Source organism: Rhincodon typus, chromosome 5, assembly GCF_021869965.1.
Source record: "Rhincodon typus isolate 14 chromosome 5, sRhiTyp1.1, whole genome shotgun sequence".
Classification (NCBI taxonomy): domain Eukaryota; kingdom Metazoa; phylum Chordata; class Chondrichthyes; order Orectolobiformes; family Rhincodontidae; genus Rhincodon; species Rhincodon typus.
In genome coordinates this window covers 48902446-48925967 of record NC_063336.1, presented here as the reverse complement: position 1 = coordinate 48925967, position 23522 = coordinate 48902446, and the positions used below count along the sequence as shown (strand labels likewise).

Here is a 23522-nt window from a genome sequence, read left to right as displayed (position 1 = left end):
TTCCAACCTAACTCCCTGTACTCGTTTTTCACATTCTCAGTCCTTTTTCTACCTATGTCATTGGTACCGATGTGTACCATGACTGCTGGTTGCTCACCCTCCCCCTTAAGGATCTTGAAGACACTATCTGAGACATCACAGACCCTGGCACCCGGGAGGCAACATACCATCCTTTCATCTCATTCGCGTCCACAGAACCGCCTGTCTGTGCCTTTTACTATCGAGTCCCCCGCTACAATTGTTCTCCTATTCTCCCCCTTTCCCTTCTTTGCCACAGGGTCAGGCTCAGTGCCAGAGACCTGTCCGCTATGGCCTTCCCCTGGTAGGTCAGCCCCCCCAACAGTATCCAAAACGGTATACTTATTATTGAGGGGAACGGCCACAGGGGATCCCTGCACTGTCTGCCTATTCCCTTTCCCCTTCCTGACAGTCACCCAGCTACCTTTTTCCTATACCTTGGGTGTGACCACCTCCCTGTAACTCCTCTCTATCACCCCCTCAGCCTCCCGAATGATCCGGAGTTCATCCAGCTCCAGTTCCCTAACACGGTTTTTGAAGAGCTGGAGTTGGGTGCACTTCTCGCAGGTGAAGTCAGAGGGGACACCAGCAGTGACCCTTACCTCCCACATCCTGCAAGAGGAGCATGCAACTGCCCTAGCTTCCATTCCCTCTACTCTAGATTTCCAGAAGAATAAAAAAAAAGCCTTACCTTACCAAACCTCCACATAGTCTTTTTTGGTTAGAGGACGACAGGTGGGAGACACTACATGTGTACTGTTTTGGGTTTAGCCAATGCCCGAATTTATCTGTTTCTTCCTGGCTCGCGTTCCCTCCACACACCTGCCACTGAAAACAAGAGGCCCGCTTGCTGCACGAGGTAAGTTTTTAATACAGGGAGAAACAAAAACCGCCCTATCTTCCCGTCGGCACTCTGGCTCGCGCTGCTGCCACTGAAAACAAGAGGATTTGCTTTCCATCATTTGCTTGGCTTTGTCCCCTAGAATTAGATCGAGCAATGTCCCCCACCTCGTAGGGATTTCTACATTTTGGCTTAAAAAGGTCACCTGGATACATTTTAATAATTTATCCCCTCTAAGCCTTTCACACTCCGTTTATCCCAGTTAATATTGGAGCAATTGAAATACCCTATCATTTTTACACTACTCTGAAATATGTCTACATGGCTGCATTTCTATCTCTCTCTGAATGTTTGTGCGTCTATAATACACACCCAAAATATGTGATTGCCACTTTTTTGTTTCGAGATCCTACACATATGGCCTTAAGTCTGCTAAGATGTCATCCCTCCTAAATGCAGTAATTGACTCCTTGATTAACATTGCAACATTAGTTTTACACCCCTCTTGTCATAGATTAAGGACCAATTCCAAACTACCAAAGGGGTTTACTTTAACAAAATGATCATGGGACGTGAGTGTCACTTGCTTTGCCAGCATTTATTGCCAGTGTCCAACTGCCCAAATGGCAGTTAACAGTCAACCACATTGCTATGCATCTGTAATCACATTTAGGCCAGAGCGTGCAAGGATGGCAAATTTCCTTGCTTACAAAGGACATTGGCGAACCAGATCGATTTACAACAATTGACAGTGGTTGTCAGCAGACTAGCTTGCGTTTTCTAGATTTTTATTGAATTCAATGTGAACTATTATTTGTCATGGGATTCAAATTCATGCCCTCAGAACATTTGGCTGAGATTACTAGTCCAGTGACATTACCACTACTTCCACCACCTTTCTTTTCAAATCTTCTAATTAGTGTTGACTGCAACCACGTGTTCTTTTCGCCCACTCTTCTAACTGATGCTAACTGTCTCTGGGCTCTCCCTTCAGGTGCATCCCTAACGAACCAGGTCTGACTTTCAGTCACTGGCAATAACAGCCAACTTATCATTTTTTTCCCCCTATTTATTTAATGTACTTGCCACGTTAACGTTTGAGGTTTTTATACAAAGAATACTTTGATCCCAACACTTTCTAGCCTCTCACCTTATAAAATATATTCAGCTTTTCTAACTTTGCTTTCAGTGGACAACTTCACATTTCTCCACATTATATTCCATCCATCAAATTCTTGAACATGCACTCATCTAGTTTATACACCTGCATCCTCCTCATAACTTATCTTCCCTACAAACTTTGCAGCAACAGCATAGGTTGCATATTTTTGATTTTTTCCATGGAAAGAGGGTGTCACTGAGGATGCCATTACTGGATGATTCTCTTGAATTGAGTGATTTCCTAGGGGATGTCACAGGACAGTCCAAAGACATTGATCTGGAGTTGCATGTATGCCAGTTTGCCTTTTCTAAAGCGTCATTCATGAACCAAAAGGCTTTTAAAAACAAATCAATGATAGTTTCATGGCCGTTATACGGAGACTCAAATTCAATTCCTGATTTTATTACCTCAGTTTTTAAATTCATCAGCTGCTGTGCCCCAGAGCATAAGCCTGGGCCTGTGGAATATTAGTCTATTGACGTTACCAAAATATCAATGTCTTCTCCTATGATTCTCTCCCATTAGATGAGGGACCCTCACTTTCTTCAGCTGAGCCATCATTTAGTCTACATATGGATTTTATGATCAAAGTTACACTGTAATCCCGACATTAGGCTATGAATGCTTCTTGAATAAAATACCATTATTGCTAAAAAAAAACTACTGTTGTTTACATAGAATGCAAATAGCTCTGGCTCCTCTTGGACCCCAAGTTATGCCCTGCAAACCTGAAAACTATCATTTCTTCTAGCTCTTTTTTCCAACAACCAATCTTTCATCCACTTTATGACATTATACAAAGCGCATGAGCCTCTTTTATATCATAATCTCTTATATGGCACACTGCAGCTTTTTTTGAAAATCCACAAACAAAACATTTACTGGTTCTCTCTTTTCTACTCTCACAGTTATGAATTCTGATCGCTCCATTAAATAGGATTTTTCTTCCATGAATCCATGTTGACTCATCCAAATTCATAGTGCCCTCTTAATTGCTACTGTTGAAATAACTGATATTAGCAATCTATATATTAAAATATGTCAATTTACATTTACAGATATCACGTTCCAAAGAAACATAGTACATTTACAGCACACCAAAAGAGGTCCATCATATTAGCGTCACCAGCATAGTCCCACTTTCCTATAGAATTGTGGGAAGTGTAGAGCACTGTCACTTGTTTGACCATCACGTTGTAGTTTCCTCTCGAGCTCAAAGTTATTACCATGCCTTATTTTCAGTATCATCATAAACACGTACGTCATATCCAAATGAACAAAACCTTGTTGGACACGATCGGCCAATTCCAAGCACACACCTTTCCCATCATTCCTGTTCTTGGAATCCTTCTTTCTAATCAGTTTTTAAAACATAATTTTCTATCCTTCTCAATTCCACTATCACCTTCAACAGTTTCTCACAAGGCACCAAATTAAAGGCTTTCTGAAAGTCCATATGCATCACTTTCACCGCAGTTTCTTATCTCATCTCTTCAAATGAATTCCAAACTAACAACTATTTTCATTAGATTCTCTCCTGAGAGAAATACCCAACTAATTTCAACATTTTGAAAAAAAACTTCATTTAACCATTCCTATTTCCAAATATATAACTGAAGTTTACAGAATCTCCTAATATAAATCAGTCACATGCTTACATTAGTCCTCCTGTGAACTATTCCAATTTACTAGGGCTATGTCCTTGCTTTCTCATTCCAATCTTCGTGTGAAGCCCAGTATTTCATTAGCATGGGTGAACTAAACTAACTCATGACTAATGACGTGTGCCAGAGTCCTTGAATTGCTTTCTTTAGCTTGATCTCTCACATAATTCAATTTAGATTACAAGCAGGACCTCTAAACTCATGGATAAAACACCTAGAATTCCCCAACACGTGGTCTCTGGAAGTTCATACTAGAATACTAGATCACAATCAGTCCATACATCAATCTGTCATGACTCCTTTCAAACTGTACTACTTTATTGGTAACTGTCTTCACTGTTAATCTGCACCTGTAACCATTTTTGACATTGTCTTAAATGATCAACTATGTAAATTTCAGACTTCTTCACAAAAATCACTAAACTCGTAGTCTAATGCAATCTGACCATTTGGATTAACTCTATTGTAAAATGCAGGCTTCACCTCCGAAACATTTGGCAGGAGATCCATTTATCCATCCCACAAACTTTTAAATCTCCAAACTAGTTCCTTAGTAATGTGTCAAAGGCTTTACAATTCCAGTCACGTCAATTTTAGCTTTTGTCTATTGCGTGGAACACAAAGTATCAACAAATGTTGACTGGATAAGTTGGCAAGTTGGAATGAATAAAGAAAGGATAAAAGCATTTTCACATATTTGGATTTCTATTGGCAAGGTAGCTTTTGCAATAATAAAAGTTTGTGGATATAAAATTTCTCAAACATTCCATAGAGGCCACGTAATGATACCCATTACCAAAATGGTCATTCATGACCTTCTTAAAAATATCTTAAATCAAATTCAAAATCACAAAACATTGAAATAAAGAACTGAATTCCAAACCATGTACCCAAACAGGGACTGTATATTCACAAAACATAACCTGTGTCCTTAAAGCATGCATCTGTTTGCAATTTGTACTCAGCTAATTTGTTACACAAAATAACACTCCTTTAGGCAGATGTAGAAACGCTGTTGCTGTACTTGGTTCTTTTGTGAATACACATTTTTATCATTTTCTAACCACACAACTTTTACAAAATTCACAGCAAACAATGCAAAGCAAGTCATAAAACACACAGGACGATAGTCATGCAGGTGCAGCACAAACACACAAATAACGTGATCATAGCATTAGCCGATGTAGCTGTCATTAGGTCAAATATCAAGCAGAGAAAAGCTTAATTATGTCGAGAAAAATACTTATTGCTCCAGGATAAATTTAATTGCAGCAGAACCACAGATTAAATAATTTAGGGTAGCATAAATGTAGGTGTTATATTGCAATACTTTTTTTAATTGGTAAAAAAGATTGTTTGTTCAGGTCGGGACATGAAAAGGTTCAAAAGAAATGCCGAACAAGATATGATCTTTCCCAAATTAATTTACAATGAAGACAGAGTCTAATATTTTAAACCTATATTTCAAGTTTCTCGTTACTGCATGAAGCACATTATGATCAAACTTCAATCCCTCTTGGATGCTTGGTCATGATGGTCAGTCTAAAAGGAACACTTCAATTTTGTATTTATAATGCATCTAATGAGCTGTTAAGTTCACTTATACTAAAACGAGTCTGAATGTCACTATAAAAGCACTTAACGTACTATAAAATATTTCAGGAAATTTTAGAATGGCCTAACTTTCTCTTGTTTAACATTTTCCAATTCAACCATCCCAGGTCAGAATTAACTTTTGTTGCCAGGAGGTGAAGATACAATAATCGATTTCAGTGGTTGAGCAATCTATGTTCCAGTGGATTATGAGGATTGCTGAGGCACTGACCTGGGCAGAGTCAGTAATTTAGTAGAGCACAAACCTGCTTGTCTTCTATCAAGAAGACACCATATGTGCTCTCACAGCCACCCTGGTAGTGTCCTTACTGTTGTCTGTTGGCTACCCAGCCTGTAAGCCTGTGCTTCCAATGATAAGGCGGTGCATACAAAGTGAGATCTTCTAGACCCACAGCAATGCATGACCAATTTATAAGATCAACTGCAGCCACTAAGGAACATAGGAGCAGGAGTACGCAAATCAACTCTTCAAGCCCACTTTGCCTTTTAACATGATCATGGGTGATCTTATGCTGGTCTCAACTCCACTTTTCTGCCCGCTTCACATAACTTTTGATCAGAAACAAATCTATTTCTTGCTTGAATCTGTTGACTGATTCTGCCTCTCCTGCACTCTGAGACAGTGAGTTCCAGATTCACAACCCTCTGACAGAAGTAGTTTCTCCTCATTTAAGTTTTGATCCTTCTGTGTCTCACTCTTTATATATCTAACACCTCTTGTTCTAGACTGTTCCACAAGGTGGAAATTCCATTCAAAGTCCATCTTACCAATTCCCTTTAGCATTTTATATAGCTCATCAAGATCTCCCGCATTCTTCTGAACTCCATCAAGTACAAGCACATTCATCCTTAGAAACAATTTGGTGGACCTCCTCTGAACTGCCTTTAGTACTACCACATCCTTCCTAAAGTTGAGACCAAACCTGGACAAAATACCTCAGGGTGTAGTCTCACCAATGCCTTATGTAATTGTGATAACACTTCTTTACTTTTCTAATCCAGTCCTTTGAGGCAGAACAACATAAGGGCATTGGGATAGACAAAAACATCCCAAAAAAGAGACACCAAAAGAAAATGAGCAACTGGTTGAATTTCCTACAGAATAATTAATGGTTTATGTGATGATCTTGATTTGAAAAGATTGTTTTGTGGTGGCCTTTACTTCAGCCTTGTGACCAAGTGGATACTATGATCATCTCAGAGGGATGACAAGGTGTGGGATGGATATTCAATGAGGAATTGACTCTACAGCAGAGTTGGATGTACTGATCACTTGACAGCATGGCATGAAATGGAATGTATCAGTTGCCTCCTCCTTACCTTGCCAAATTTCTGGTGGCAAGGGCCATGCTTCGTATTGGAGAGCTTGTGCAGATACAACAGATGAATCAAAGCTCATAACTTGAAGAGTACTACAGGGCTCCAAAATAATAGTCGAGACAGAAGCTTTGCTTAAGCACCCTAACATCTACTTGAACACATTTCATGTGGTGTATCTCTAATCATTCTCCCTATGTCTGCTGGATTGCATAGAGTCATGAGCCAGGACTCAGTTGACAGTATTTGTCATTCACTAGTTCAAATGCTGATGGTGTAGCAGACTGCAGCAGAATAAAAGAATCATGACTGCTGTCAGAATACTGGTCATTGACCTGTATACGAAGTGCTGCACCTGGTCACATGCCAGCTGCACAGTGAGTGGATTTGCATTTACTGTGCATCTCTGAATTTATATGTGGTATCCATAAAGTGGCAAGAGTTCAATCATCAGCAGCTTCCACTACAATGAAGTCCGGTTTCTAAGTGAATTCCAGTTCATGTTCTGCCCGCTTCTCTCTGAAAAAAGAGATGCCCTGTGTTCCCTCTGCATTCAATGCTGGAGTCAGCTCCGTTATATGGTAGAGAATGCCAAACTGCAAGGTATTGGAAAGGTCCCTGTTTCAGCCTGTAAAGAGCTTCCTGGATGAAATTCATTGACATAGTCAGCTTTGCAGCTGCCAGAAATGGTGTTCTTGCTCTGCTCACAGGTTGCAAGTCTGTTCGTGACAGTTGACAGATTTTAGCGAGCATCTTCTTCATGGAGATCGTAGGTTAAATTAGGTCAAAGAAAGACAAATGGTCTCTACTGATGCAGAGCCAACATGGTCTCATACTGACAGTACCTCTGCACCTTCTTCTGAACAGCTCACTTGCCTTCTTATGTGAAAAAGATATGAATTAGGACCAGTGGGCCACTCAATCCCTTGCTGATCTGATTATGCCATTTTCCTGCTTCATGCCATTAACCTTACACCCCCTTGGTCATCAATAATTTATTCACCTCTGCATTAAAACAAATATTCAAAGATTCTGCTTCCACTGCCTTTTGAGGATGACAGTTTCAAAGAGTCACAACCTTCAGAAAAAACTTCTCATCTGTTATAAATGGGCAAACCCTTATTTTTAAGCAGTCAAGACCCCTCAGGATCTTGCACATTTTAGTCACTGTCTTAGCCAATCTGCAGGCGATCTCCAGAAAGAAACTACAGTACCCAGGGCTGACAGTTACAGATTTGAACAGATCCCTTGGTGAATCGAAGAATTTATTTTATGTACCACCACCCCCTGTAGATATCAGCAACTTCAAGCAGTAGTGAAAACCCACAAACACTTCTACTGGCACTGGACCTGAAATGATGACTCTGCTTTCTCTCCGCAGAGGTTGCCACATCTGCTAAAATTTCTCCAGCAATTTCTGTTTTTGTTTCAAACATATTTACTAGGTCAATAGCATTTGGTAGAAATCAGTCCGTAATCAACATGAAAGTAGTTGATCTCTTTAAAACAGTGCTGGTTTGAGGGCAGTGGAGGCCTTCCTATTGCTGAAGACATAATCATGGCGGGGTAGAATGAGGATATTAGCTGGAGCACAGAGGTAGTAAATGGCATTTTGTGCATTAGATCAGTGTTGCGGACTGACCTTGCAATAGGCTTACTCTGCAAAACTTCCTGCACATCCTTCCAGTGTTTGCACAAACAACCTCACCATAAGTGGTCACAAAATGCAGACAACATTTTAGATCCAAGCCAGCTTCTGTGGCACCCTGCTAAAGGCATCAAACATTCATATTTCACTTCAAAAGGAGTGAGAAAACAGGACAGAATGGTTGCAAGTGGGCAATTTTCTCTGGAGGAAATACTTAGCCATACAGTATAATTTTATAGAAAAAAACCAAGCCGTCCACTTGTAGGTCTCTCCAAAAAGGTCAATTAACAGAACTCCATTTGAATCTAAAGGTCTGTTAGCAGAGCTCCGTTCGCAAAAAAAGTGTTTTTTTTATTTTTGTTGATTTTGAGTATAACAGAAGTAAAGATGAATCAGATTAAAAAATCTTATTACTATTGAAATGTGATAACTATGAGAAATCTAGAAGTAAATCTAGAAGTAAGTCTGAATCTCAGGAGCAGCTACAAGATCCACACTACTCTCAGTCCACCTTTCTATAGGTCTTGCTTCACAGTTATCATGTGATAATTAATCAGCAATTAAGTTTTTGAGAAGCAGATGAGATTTCAAACTTAAAAGTCTTGTACAGAAAAACAAGACTGGATGGAACAAGTGTTACTTCTCTACTGTGGAAAGAAAACAGCAGAATTATTTATTTCTCTGTATGGCTAGCATTTAAGGCACTGTACTGGAAATAGTCATTCGTCATAAAAACACTTTAGGTGATCCATATTTGGTGTCATGAACTGAACAGTTTCAGTTTCTTTTTCAATTGTAAGCTGACAGTAGGAGGTTTGCAAATATTGATTAGAGACGGGGCTAAAAGTTTTCTGAATTACATTATCAATTAATTTTCATTGCATGGATTCAACGCTAGCAATGTCACTGCTTTTTTTAAAAATGTGAATGCAGACTATTAATTTTGTTCCAATGAAATGTTACAGACTTGAAATGTTCATTGTTTCCCTTTCTGCAGATGTCACCTGACGCAATTTTTGTAATGCTTCGCTTTTATTCCGAATTAGTTATTGCATCATCAATTTCCGTGCTGGCAAATGATTTACACAGCCAGTCTATTTTACAGATTGCAGATTATCACAAAAACAACAAAAATCATAACATTTAGGTAGCATCAGGAAGATGCATATGTTATAGTTTTAATGATTTGTTATTAATGTTTGGTGCATTATACATGTTTTAGAATATTATAGTTTTAGAAATTAATGTTGTATCTGTAGATAAATGGAGCAATCTTTTGAGAAACTGATAAGATGGGAATAGCAAAGAGCAAGAGAGTAGTCTTGAACTTGCTTCTGGAAATTTAGCATGATAACAAAGAATAAAGATATTTAAATCACAAGTTGATATAAAGTAAATCCAATTTAAACAGGCTTGGAGTTATATGTATATCTTAAAAGATTATGGATGCAAAAGCAACAAAAAAGTAATTCTTCTATTTTAGCATAAGAGCCAGCTGTCTGCAACCTTTTCTTGTAATGTTTAAATTATGTATGCTGTTTCCAGTCAAAACAGAGGGTAAAACCAGGTTGTAAATAATAAAGTTCCTTAAATTCTTGGAGTTGGGGTAGTGATATCCCATTAGCAATACAAGTTATTCAGATGGGTTACTGAATCAAAGAGCAGCACGGAAGATGAAATGATTTATTTACGTTTCCATTTTAGAACATCAAACAACATACCAAAATATTATGGAAATAGAATGTTGAGGTGGTAGGTTTCTTTAAATTGTCTGTGCATAGGATTGCTAACAGAAGCAGACAGTTCAGTTCAGATTTCATGAGAGACAACCAACTAGAAGTGAAATTACTCCACGAAGGCTGGCATCCTGTCACCAAGTCACCCTTTATTTACATGTGCATAGTACATGGCACTGACCCATCCAGCTTTGAGCCAGCTGCTGGAGTGAATGGAATCCCTGACACTCCTGTTTGTACCTGTCAGCCAGGGCTCCCTCATCGGACCAAATTAACAGCCCCAATCGGGGAACTCATTCTATAAATGTGCCTGGGCAACCTTGTTCCAATCACTACAGAAGCTTTGTTCTAGTTTGCAGGCTCAGAGTACAACAGGATCTTGATCAGATGGGCCAATGGGCCGAGGAGTGGCAGATGGAGTTTAATTTAGATAAATGTGATGTGCTGCATTTTGGAAAGGCAAATCAGGGTGGGACTTATACATTTAATGGTAAGGTCCTGGGGAGTGTTGCTGATCACAGAGACCTTGGAGTACACGTTTATAGTTCCTTGAAAGTGGAGTTGCAGGTAGATAGTATAGTGAAGACAGCATTTGGTATGCTTGCCTTTACTGGTCAGTGCATGGAGTATTGGAGTTGGGAGGTGATGTTGCGGCTGTATAGGACATTGGTTCGGCCACTTTGGAGTACTGCATGCAGTTCTGGTCTCCCTGCTATAGTAAGGATGTTGTGAACTTAGAAAGGGTTCAGAAAAGATTTATAAGGATGTTGGTAGGATTGGAGAGTTTGAGCTCTGGGGAGAGGCTGAATAGGCTGGGGTTATTTTCCCGGAGCGTCAAAGGCTGAGGGATGACCTTTTAGAGGTTTATAAAATCATGACGGACATGGATATGATAAATAGGTAAGGGCATTTCCCCCCCAAAGTGATGGAGTCCAAAACTAGAAGGCGTAGGTTTACGGTGAGAGGGGAAAGATATAAGAAGGACCTAAGAAATAACTTTTTCACGCAGAGGGTGGTGCATGTATGGAATGAGCTGCCAGAGGAAGTGGTGGAGGCTCGTATGATTACAACATTTAAAATGGCATCTGGATGGGTATATGAATAAGAAGTGTTTAGACAGATAGGGGCCAAATACTGGCAAATGGGACTAGATTTATATAGGATATCTGGTCGTCATGGACGAGTTGGACTGAAGGGCCTGTTTCCACGCTGCATATCTCTATGAAAAAAAAATCTACGGTGTACCTCAGAGTCTTGTGGCAGATAGTAGTCTGCTTGATTATTTAGTCAGAGAAAGCTATAAAAGAGCCATAGTAGCACGTTTACTTTATATTCACTCATTTCCCATAGCCAGAATATGGAGCCTGAAGAGTCTACAATCCTAGAGCATGAAGAGTCTACAGTCCTTGGATTTTCTAAAAAGTAATTGGTACCTTAAAGTGGGGATAAACCTTCTAATTGCGTTTATAGTCCAAGTTTTTATAAGGTGTTGTTTTAAGAAAGTGTTCCTGTTTAATTTGCCTTCACACGTTTAATAAAGTTTACATTTGTTAGAAGCATGCAACCTGTGGTATTAATTTTTGTTAATTAATTGTTGAGTGCTTAAGATTTTTAAAAAGTATTAATGGTCACCAATAGGATTATAAGGATATGGTTGAAGAGGTGCAAAGGTCTGCATACTTCAGTGGCTTGGAAAATTAGTGTGGGAAAAAAAAACACATCAAAAGAATTATTGGACTTGCCTCTGGAAATTTTGAAGGATAACAAAGAATAAAGATATTTTAGTCAAACAAAGGCTTGAGTTTTTGACTTCATTTTAAGCTATCTTCATTTTAAAAGACAGATTTGAGCACTGTAACATGAGATAAGGATGGTTGAGAGGATTACCGGAAATGCTCAGGATGCAAAAAAAGAAAACTATCTACATGAATTGAACAAGAAACTACATCTGTAAAGACGAATGACAATTTAGGATACTCTGAACAAACTGCAAAAATGGAAGTAGGTACAATACCATTTGTGGCTGTCAGAGGGACATGGAACAAGAAATGAAGGAAATTCAATTAATGCCAATACATTGACTCATTAAGAAACTGGATACAGTAACAAGTAGCCAGGCGAGATCAGAAACAAAAGTGTGGATTGGATTCATTTGGCTTCGTTGCCACTGCTGAATTGACAGCTGGAAATTTAGTAGTAGTAATAGTTGTCTCTCTTTGGAGGAACCTGCATTACATACATTTTAAAGTGGTTAGACCTATCTCCGAGCACAACCAAAAAAGTGTTCCAACAATGGACACATTCTGCAACATCAACACTTTCAGTCTGGAGAATTTTAGGTCAAATTAAAAAGGTAGATTACGATTGAGTCTTTTATGCAAATCAAGTTTGCAGAAGGTCATCATCATCTCCTCCAGTACAAAGTGCTCAAAATTTGGTCTATAAATACAGGACTACTGAAGTAGCATTACTAAATTATTACCAGCACTTTCACAATTTGTGGTTAAGAAAGGATTTGTGTACATTTCAACTAATTTGCAAGACATAAAACTGCTAACTCCTAGTTTCCATTATTTTATTTCAGCGGGGTTAAATTAGAAGCTCTTCTGGCTTGTGTGGCATTCTACAAGGTTCTCTGCAATCTGGAGCAATGAGCATTCAAGCACCATATTTTTCAGCAGTCAGCCAGCTAGATAGCCAGCCCAGTAGTTAGAACTGGTACCTGATATGACGATCTGAGGAACATCCAGTATGGTGCCAAATGAAGCAGTTTTACGGTGGCCTCGCTTTGGCTTTGGACGGGCTGTAAAATACACACATACAGGTACGCATGCAACAAATAGCTAAAAAGGGTATGAAGCGCATTACAATTAGAACAATGCAGTCTTGTCACAGAAACAAAATAATTACATGGAACCAGTCATGCAAAACACAAGGCACCATGCAAAAGCAAAGATGCTACAATGTAACGAGGCACATTGCTCAGGAAAAGCACAATTAAAGCATTGAACAACAAACTTTCTAGATTACAAAATAATTTATTGAAACACCCTTTGCAACTCCACAAACCTTAAACTTTAAACACACAGAGCCTATATGTTAAAATTTGCCATATTAATTTAACCAACTGTAGTGCAATGAACGATTTCAATATTGAGGCAGCTGCAACATTGAGCAGGTAGGATGAAACAGGTCTGCGTGACAAATACATTGGGTCAAAAATCTGTTCGACAACCTCAATGCCACTCTAGTCTCGAAGTCAGGTCAGGTACTTCATTAGCTGTGGTCAAGTGATATGTTTAAATTTTATTGGAAATTAGTAAACATAATGCTAACCAATATACTTCAGACACATCAGTGGTTAAAATACATAACCACTTATACAGGATTACCAATCAAAAATGCTACAAAAAAAAACACATTATTACTAGGATTGATTAGTATTAGCTCAACAGTTTGAAGTGGAATAAACACAAGTTACCTTTAGAAGCCAAAATCATAGAATCCCTGTAGTGCAGAAAGAAGCCATTTGGCCCATCAAGTCTGCACCAACTTCTAAAGAGCATCCCTCCCAGACACAGCCCTCCATACTATCCCAGTAACCCAGTATGTACCATCTTATCCATCTAAGTTGCACATCCAATGACACTACAGAGCAATTCAATATTGCCAATCCACTGTGGGTGGATACCAGAGCACCTGGCAGAAACCCACACAGACACAGAGAATGTGTAAACTCCACACAGACAGTCAACCAAGGCTGGAAACAGACCACGGTCCCTGGTGCTGAGAGGCAGCAGTACTAACCATGCTGCTCAGAAATTAAATGTCTTTTTTTTACCAATTGTAAATTCTAAAAATTCACTATATTAATCTAAAAATTATTAGGTTGTTGTTTTACAGCTCTGGCCTTCTTGTTCTAGACTTTTTACCTGTGGTAGCATTCATGATTCTAGCCTCCAATTCAGAATAATTGCTGAGGTCAGCACTCAATCTTTTTCCGTCCATTGTGGCAGCAGCAGACTGTGTGCGTCCTCCAGACAGGCTCTCCACACTACTTCCTCGAGACAGTGGCAGATTTAATCGTGCAGAGTCACTCTGTTAGGAAAAAAATTTAAGTTATAGCATAGTGGAGAAGGGCAGTAAGGTTCTGGAAGTAAGGATGCTCTGATATCTGCAAACTTTTCAGGATTAGCAAACCATTTTGCAGCAAGACAGCAATGTTCAAAGCACAAATATTACCCCACCGTGCATTTCAGTATTGCAAGTCAGACGGTGAACATTAGAAGCTACATAAATGATCTTTAATTCAGTACATTATTACCCTTTCACTGAACTTCCTATTAATTCGTGTAATATGTTGTTGCTTGTCATTTTCAGATAAATTTCTGATCATCCATCTGTATTTCCCCACAATTTTCAAGAGACTGATAGAACATTTATTTGAAAATTTTGGCCAAAATGTTGATAAAGGCAAGACATTTTAAACAAATCTATTTGATTTCATATCTTTGCATATAGTAACAAGTAAATAACAATAACATCTTAAACAGATGACTTTCTTTTTCAGGAGACATCATATATGGACCATCTTTTTCTTTAAATAGGTTAGGAAATGCTATTTTTTCTTTAGTACATTCATCAACTGTGCTTGATAGTTGGTTCTATGCTGCTCTGAATTCAGCCTAAAGGAGATATAGGGTGTCCTCACTTAATCAGGTTGCGTTTCTGAAAATTATGACTTTCAGTAAAGCATTGATCCATTAAAACTGGAGTTAAGTTTCATAGAGCTTTCCTTTTGGCTGAAAAAGATTAGAAAATTATACTTGTACCCGCCAAGTTGAAATATTCAGTACATTGTATGACTAAATTCCTAAATTGTTGAATAACACAATAACGTATATTATAAAATAAACATGTCATTTTACATGCAGTACTTCCCGTAGTGGACCAAAGCCCAGGATCTTTGCCTGGGAACATTTGCTAATTGGGCTTCTTGTTGGTCACATCGCGGATATGGTCTTGTACTATCTTTACAGCGGGTGGCTGCCACACCTTTTCTTGTTGGCTGCTGCTACCTCCAGGTCCATTTGGGCCACTGTTCCTGGGGGCTGCTCTTTGTGACTGGTTGCGGAGCCTTGGCCTTCCTCCCCTCCCACCAGCCAGGAGGGTGTGAGCTGTGTCTGAACTAACTGGCATTTTTGCCAGATGGTCCCTGTTAACGGTGAGTCAGGCTGTAGGGTTTGTGCAGCAGATCGGAATTCATGATTAGTGGGCAGCACGGGGAGTTGTTGGGTTGTACGGGCTGGGAGGCCAAGGTGACTACTCCTACAATTTTCCACTAATGGTAGTCACAGAAGCTCTGCTGTTCTGGCCACTGCTTGGGAAACTACCTAGCTCGGTTGTGGCTTTCACATTTCAGGCTGGTGGGGGTTCAGGAGCTCTGTGGTGAAGACCTTGGTAGTGGTGCGGCACAGAGGGCGGTCACAATAGAAGGTAGTGCTCCTCCAAAATTGCACTAGTTGGGTCAGGCAAGATATATTAAAATGAATCTTATAATGCTCATCAAGACTACATGTCCTAATAATGATGTTGAAGTGAAACGATGCTAAACAGGGCATTTTTAAGTGCTAACTCCCGAAATACAACAGTCATCTGGGCTTGATTCTGTATAGGTTTCTTTTCTATCTCTGAGGAAGAACTTTTGTTTTGTTTGAAAACTTGTTGGTGCAGCTGAGATTATTAGTGCCTTACAGAAAGTAAACCTGCATTTATAACATTATAACATTAACTGGTTCATTCAACATACGCACAATTGGATTCATTTTACTTTTAGGACTTGTTACATATCAATATTTTACACATCACTTGTACATGTTACTAATTAGGCCTTGGCAACCAGATAGAATTTCATACCAGCAATAGTATTGACTCATTGGCATGTTTTTGCTGTGGCAAAATATAAAGCATATTCTGCAATCAAACTTTTATTTGAATTTTGCTTCTCGGTTTAAAAGATCCATCTGTTACTGCTACCTAAATTTAATTTCTGTTTAAAGATTGTCTTTTTATGGAGAATCACTCTTCTACAGTTTTCTGGATTCTCATCTACTATTTTCTGTACTCCAATATTATCTGTCTTCATTTAAAGCTAGTGTAAAAATAAAGTTATTAAAAGCGTTTTTTTGGACTGGAGGCCTGTGACTAGCAGTGTGCTGCAAGTATTGGTGCCATGCCAACTGCTTTTTGTTATTTACTTAAATGATTTGGATGTGAATATAGGAGGAATGGTAAGTAAGTTTGCAGATGACACTAAAATTGGTGGTGCAGTGGACAGTGAAGGAGGTTACCTCAGAATATGACAGGATCTTGACTAGATGGGCCGATGAGCGGCAGAGCTTAATTTAGATAAATGTGAGGTGTTGCATTTTGGTAAGGCAAATCAGGGCAGGGCTGATACACTTAAATGGTAGGATCCTGGGGAATGTTGTTGAACAAAGAGACCTTGGGGTGCAGCTTCCTAGTTCCTTGAAAGTGGAGTCGCAGGTAGACAGGGCAATGAAGAGGGCATTTGACTTTATTGACCTGTGCATTCAGTATAGGAATTGGAATGTCATGTTGCAGCTGTACCAGGACATTGGTCAGGCCACTTTTGGAATGCTGCGTTCAACTCGAGTCACCCTGCGAGACCTAATGGGCAACTTTTTCATGCAGAGGGTGGTGCATGTATGGAATGAGCTATCAGAGGAAATGGTGGAGGCAGGTACAATTACAACATTTAAAATATGGATGGGTACATGAACAGGAAGCATTAGAGGGATATGGGCTAATGGGAGTGGATTAACTTAGGATATCTGGTCAGCATGGACGAGATGGACTGACGGGCCTATTTCCGTGCTGTACAACTCCATGACTCTAAAAGACATTAACGTTATTATTTAGCCATTGATTCCCATGGATCAGTAACATTATTTTAAGATGTGTTTTCTTTGGCCTCATGTCTCACTTTTTTAAAAAAAAGATGCAATTACGCATACAAAAATCTCAACAAGTGTGCTCACGTTGCACAATGCATGAATAATTCTGTTCCAAGACAGTTTGACACTCCCTGCCACAAAACAACCCCCTAATGGGAAACTTGGTTGTCTGTTGCAATCTCTTGGTACTGGCCAAAAAGAGAAAATCAAAACTTGATCAATTAAGGGAAAGGAAATAAATCTGGAAAATTTCTCTCCACCTCCAAAAGAAAATCAAGCATGCTCCTGGAAAACATGGAGACTGAAATCATCCATTTCACAATAACTCGACTGATCACTCAAGATGACTGTACTTTCTTGAAATAGTCTAGCATCTGCGGAGAATCCTTACTGCTGCATACGTTGGATATTATTGTCTTCTTCAATGCTCTTACATTGATCTCAACCAATAAATTTTAAATTTTGCTAATCCTTCTTTATAACTCATCCTTGTTACACTTAAGATTAGGCTTGTTGCTCATGCAGTAATCTAATATATACCACAATGAAGGATATAGAAACCCAAAAATAAAGTATCACAGTCTTGAGGTAGCTTGACTGTCTACCTGTGACAATTTGATGCTGACAGTAAGTTAGAAAATGCTTCTAATTCACTAAGCTAACAAAGAACCTTCAACCGGTTCAACATAAGTTCCCTGAGAATGTCTATATAAATAGCATTCCTGCAAGGAAGAAATAAAAAATGAAACTTTGGTGCTTTAGTATCTATCCATAGTACAAAAAAAAAATGCTGTTTAAGGTTAACAATTTCTTTTAAACAAGTACTTATCAATTTATGTAAAATAAAGTCATGAACAGAGCAACTTACTCACCGTCTGTTTGGGCTGGAGTTTAAGCTGCTGAGCCAGCTTTGATTCCAAACGCTTAATTGTATCATTGGTAGCATTTGCATGTAAGTCACTAGGTTCTACACAAGCATCACTTTTGTTACTGGTATTTGTAGAGGTAATTTCCAAGAAAGATCCTAGCAAACAAACAGTACAATTTATAGCATTCGAAAAATGAACTTTTTTTGCAACAGCAGAGCAGTTCAAAGTTACAAAAATCACTCAAAAGCATTTAATATCATGTTTAGGAGTGAATGGGGGAGCAGCGATTAAAAGGAAGCAAAGCATTTATTTAATCTTTCAAAATTAAGCAGTGATCACAAATCATGACAGTAAAGCATTTTCCAAAAATGCCCTATGCATTGGCTGAGAACCAGACTTCTTCAAAGGGTCAGTGAATTAATCTAAGCTGAGGTAGAACTAAATAAAAACAGACAACTGAATGATGTTAACAGAAATCTTACATTGAGTTAATGAGGAAAACAAATCAGAATTCCAACAGTAACATTTATAAACAAAATGGTGTTTCATTAAATGATATTGTAGCTTTTTGTTAATTTGAACTATAGCATAGGATGTGTTAAATATTATGAGATTGTACGAGTCCGTTACAAATTTACCTTATTTAAAATCAACTCAATCTAGTTTTCTATATAAAATGATGGGTGAACATATTGTATTAGGTGGTAATATGTCTAACACATTACAGAGATCTAGGCATAATCAATTAGATTTGTTCTGCAATTAGGTTGTGACAGTCAACCTTTCTTGGGGAACAGAGTGGATTTAGTGACGTGGGGTGGGGGAAGAAGAGGAAAGAGAACGAATCAGGGTTGCATTGTAATTGGTCTCCAGTGACAAAGCTTTATGCTTATGCACAAAGACTGACTACTTAAGTGAATTGGGAATGGTTGACGGGGACTATGGGAACTGTACTTTGGTAGTTATATTCAGACAATGTAGTAGTTAAAAATGCACTTAAAATTCAGCAAGGTACCAAGTTGTTTTAAAATTATTATAAATACATAATTAAAAAGTTTCAAGCTCTTGCACTTCAAGAAAATTCAACATTGTTTGCTTGATACCAAAAACCTTGAAACACATTTGTGTGGTTAGTTATATTTTGAAATTCATGATCATAGCTGTATAATTCTATCTTTATGCTCTACTGACAGTTCAAAGGATTAAAGCAGCAGAAGGAAATGGCTACACCATCTATTCCATTTCAAGTTGCTTAAAATATTTTCAATAAACTATACATCTACCACAAAAAAAAAGCCAATAAAATAATGTAGATTTGATTATTCTATCGTACTCCTGGTTGGTCTCCCCTTTCTACACTCCACAGAACTGACAAAACTCAAAACTGTTTTCCCTGTCCCAAATTCAGTGAAGTTTGATTTACCACATCTGGTTTTAAAGTTCTCAGTATTATTTTGAAATTCCTCCAAATCTACAATGTTTGAGAGCCAATGTTTCTCTGTTTATGGCTTTTTGGGAAAACTTGATGGCCATGCCTTCAATAGCTGGGACTCCAAGCCCTAACGTTCCTTCTTAACGTCCGCTGCCTCTCTACTGGCTTTCCTCCTTTAAAATGCTCCTTAAAGTTTACCTCTGAACAAGCTATTGGACATCTGCCCCAACATTTCCTTACAGAGACTGATATCAATATTTATTTAATATAATGCCTGTAAAGTCATCTTGGGATGTTTCGTTATATTTAAACCATGTTTGAAACACAACTCCTTGTTGTTTTGAACATTTAACATTATAGCCAACAAACTTGTATGTAATTTATTTCTTAATCCTCATTAATGATCTAGATGTCAACAAGAAAACAAATTTACACTAAATTTGCAAGACCATAACCGACAGAGATTCAGTAATTACTAGTAGGTAGATGTGATAGAGCCACCAGCGTTCAAACACTGCACTATACCTCATGTTAAGACAACATCTTGTATTTTAATAAGTTCAGCATAGACATAATGGGTCAAAAGACCTCCTTCCATGCAGCATCAGTAGATTTTATGAATAAAGCATGACTACATGTATTCCCAATCACCTGTACCCTAGCTACCAAATCAATGATCAAATAATTCTGCCCAGTTTAGCAGACTGCAGAGAAAATGTCTATATTTTGCTCCTTGTTCAGGTATATTTCAAAGTACAAAAGCTACTCAAACTCAGCAACAACTTTCATAAAACATAACTTGGCACTCATGCCAGGAATCAGGATAGCCTTATAAGTTTATTTCAATTCAGAAATTCTACCAATGAATTTTAAAGCTTCATTTGTTACTGTCTGTAGAATACCTCTACGTTGGGATTACTGGCTGTTTTAGGTTGAAGTCCAATATTGGCTAATTATTTGTTGACAGAGTTACTAGAACTTGCACTAGAACACAGATTTTCAGTTCAGCTTCTTGTCTTGATCAATCAGTTGTGCAGCCACCAGAATTTCAGACTTTTGACATTTAACAGCTTAGAAGGAGGTCATTTCCACATAATGTTCATGCTGGCCAACAAAATCTGACTACACAAATTCCATTTACAAGTTTTTAGTCTGTAGCCCTGAAGCAATGGCTATATAAGTGAATATTTAATACTGCGTAAATGTTCCAAAAGTTTCTGACTCAATCAGCCTTTCAGGCAGCAAATTCCGAATTCCTACAACCTAGGTGAAAATATTTCTTCTTTTAGCATTCTATTACCTTAAATTGGTGTCCCCTGGTCATGACCTCTCTACTAATGGAAAAAGTGCCTTCCTATCCAGCCTATTCACACCCTTCATAATTTTATACACCTCTCTCAGGTCCAACTCAACAACCCAGCTTATCCAATCTTTCCAGATAGCTCAGACCCTCTAGACAGTATCCTTGTAAACCCGCATGCACCCTCTCTAGTGCAATCACACACTTCTTATAATGCAGTCACCAGAACTGCATACATTGTTGCACACATTAACAGGCATTCTATACAGTTCCAACATAACCTCCCTGCCCTGGTCTTCTGTGCATTCGCTAATGAAGGCAAATATCCCAAATACTTTCTTAACCGCCATTCATAAAACATCTCTTTGTGAAACTACTTTTCATGATGCAAGCTTGGGGTGCAATGATCAAGCAAACAGCTGCCATTTTTGTGCAATATTCTTTCCTGTTTTCTTTAGTTGGTGCTACAGCTCATAGACTAGGATCCAAGGATCAAGGTAGGACACAAACCTACAAACTCCACTATTAAAAGGGAACGATCTGACCCTATGATTTAATCTTTTGAAAGACTCAACTATATCAGCCCATGAGATCTATGAAAATACCATCAGGTCTTTACATTACAGAGGATGATTGATGGTAATGAATCTCTATCACATATAGCATTTCTTCAATGTTGGTAACTTCTTAATTCTTGCAGTTGAATCTCCTTTTGACAAATATTTAAAGAAACTTCTCTTGCCTTGCTCTTTCAGATTATTAAGGTATTGTTGTTTCATACCTGTGCTTGTAGCAGAGTTACTTTGGCTCACATCAGAGTAGTGGCATGGGTATTGAAGAGGTTCTTCAGCTCCTGGAAAATACTGAACACAAAAAAAATCAAAAGCAGGCTGCTGATTTGGGCGATATGATCACAAGTCTACCACAATCAATACATTGATACACAGAACAGTATTTATACACAAGGATTCAGAAAGACAAGGGCTGTGATATATATGATCACAGATGCTTTGGTCCTGATGACATCAGGGTCAAGTTTGTGAAAAATATAAAGGAAATTTCAATTTTCATCTGGAGGCTGAAGTGTGCCACCACTCAACCATCTTTTCTTAAAATAGCAGAATAATTTAGGTCAGTTGGTGGCAACTTAAATTACTCTGAAGATTATGTATTCACACTTCACTCCTAAGTGAGTATATTTCTTATCCAAACATTTAGAACTCCTATTCCTTTGCTCTTTAATGAACGACCTCATTTATTAATAACAATACTGCAATTAAGTACAGAAGTATACCATCAGGTATGCTTGAATAATGTTATTGGAATCTCATCAACACTAAACATTAAGTAGAGACTTACCTTCATTAAATGAGTCATTATTCTTACTATCTCTTCCATTGAGGGGCGTTGTGCAGGATCTTTCGACCAACAGCGAGTCATTAGACTCTCAATAGGTTTAGGCAGATTTTTGATTAGAGGTGGTCGAGTACCTAAAACAACATGGATGGAGCAAATCTGAAAAATCCTAATGAACTTCAGGCACATTTTATTATTCGATCAATTTTACAATTCTATCCCAGGATCAAAGTATTACTTCCAATGAATAATGATTTAAGAAATTATGCCTCATTCCATCTTCTCAATTCAGAAGTTCAACATTTTTCATGGGTAATTAGGTGAGGAAAGAAAGGAATGAATAGAAGAGTTAGGAGAACTTCCCCAGATTTGGTTGTTTATGCTTCACAGATGCATCCTCTGAGTCTACTTTTCTTTGCACATAAATGCATCCTTTTATTCCATCTCTCTCATGTACATATTCAAGATTCCCCTTCAATACAGATGTGTTATTTGTTTAAACCACAACATCTGGTAGCAAGTTCCACATTCACAAAACAAAGCTGAATTTGGCATAATTAAGTAGTTATACAGTTAAGTTATTTTAAAATCAAGTCAGACTTATCAATAAAATACTGATCTTTAAGCAACCTTTTTCCTCCCCCTTCCACAATAAATTAAAACATTTTTGTCGAAGAACTTAAAACTACATGCAACTGAATGTTTCTCATTTTTGATAAATATGCTGATGCTTTGACAAAGTCCTCCCAGTAATGAAACACTCCAAATAAATAGACTGCCTTTAATAAAAACTGAATAAATGATTATCAATCACTCTTTTTGTTTTAATTACAACTTTTAATGGAAGTGGTGCTTCACACAATTAGTTTGGTTCTACGTATCGGATTTTACAAAACATATTTTTCCTTAAGATTTCTTTCTCCATTCAAAAGATTTTGACTGCGATCTTTCGCTAAACAAGTCAGCATATTTCTATTGCAATGAACCTGCAATGCAAATTTCTGTCAATGAAATACAAATGCAGGAGCATATTTACATAATATGCTGGAAGCAATTTTTTGATAAAAGCAATCATCTTGCTTTCAAATATACCATTAACTACTACAGAACTGCTTAAATATAACTTGTAGTACATTTTGTAATCATATCTCAAAATTTCAGTTGGTCACAAATGAACTTAGAACCAGAGTAAGCTATTCCACCCACCAACATGTTCAGCAAGCAATGTGCAATTGATTTTGATGCCTAATCACATTTAATTTTTTTGTCCAAGTAGAATACAACGTTATGGTCTTTAGATATAATTGTTACAACTGCAGTTTTTGGTGCAAAGCAGTTTAGTCTCACAATGATAATAAGCAATTGTCACGTACATCAGAGCCTTGGCCCAAGTCCGGAACAAAATAGAATGAGTTTTCTACCTCTAAATGCCAGCTGTCGTGCAAATACATCATTAAGGAGTTGAACTTCTGATCAAACGAATAGGAATATAAAGTTATTGTAATTCAAAACTTCAAGTGTATAAAATGTGTACCAAAACTTGCACTGAGCAAGTATGAAGACACTATTAAACTAATATTTTATCTTT

The 23522-nt window shown here is 38.0% G+C and overlaps 1 protein-coding gene across 2 annotated transcripts in view; it reads right to left on the bottom strand.

Annotated features, from left to right (window-relative positions):
* The window catches only part of map3k7 (mitogen-activated protein kinase kinase kinase 7), a 97210-nt gene that overhangs the window by 12400 nt on the left and 61288 nt on the right, over window positions 1–23522 (bottom strand). The window contains exons 8-12 of one of the 2 annotated variants that reach the window (XM_048597458.1): window positions 21938–22068; window positions 21360–21441; window positions 17850–18001; window positions 13933–14098; window positions 12723–12803 (exon numbers count right to left, since the gene is read on the bottom strand). In XM_048597458.1, coding sequence (XP_048453415.1) covers window positions 12723–12803; window positions 13933–14098; window positions 17850–18001; window positions 21360–21441; window positions 21938–22068 — 612 coding nt within the window. The remainder of the gene's footprint in view (window positions 1–12722; window positions 12804–13932; window positions 14099–17849; window positions 18002–21359; window positions 21442–21937; window positions 22069–23522) is intronic. The other variant, XM_048597459.1, reaches the window with a different exon arrangement.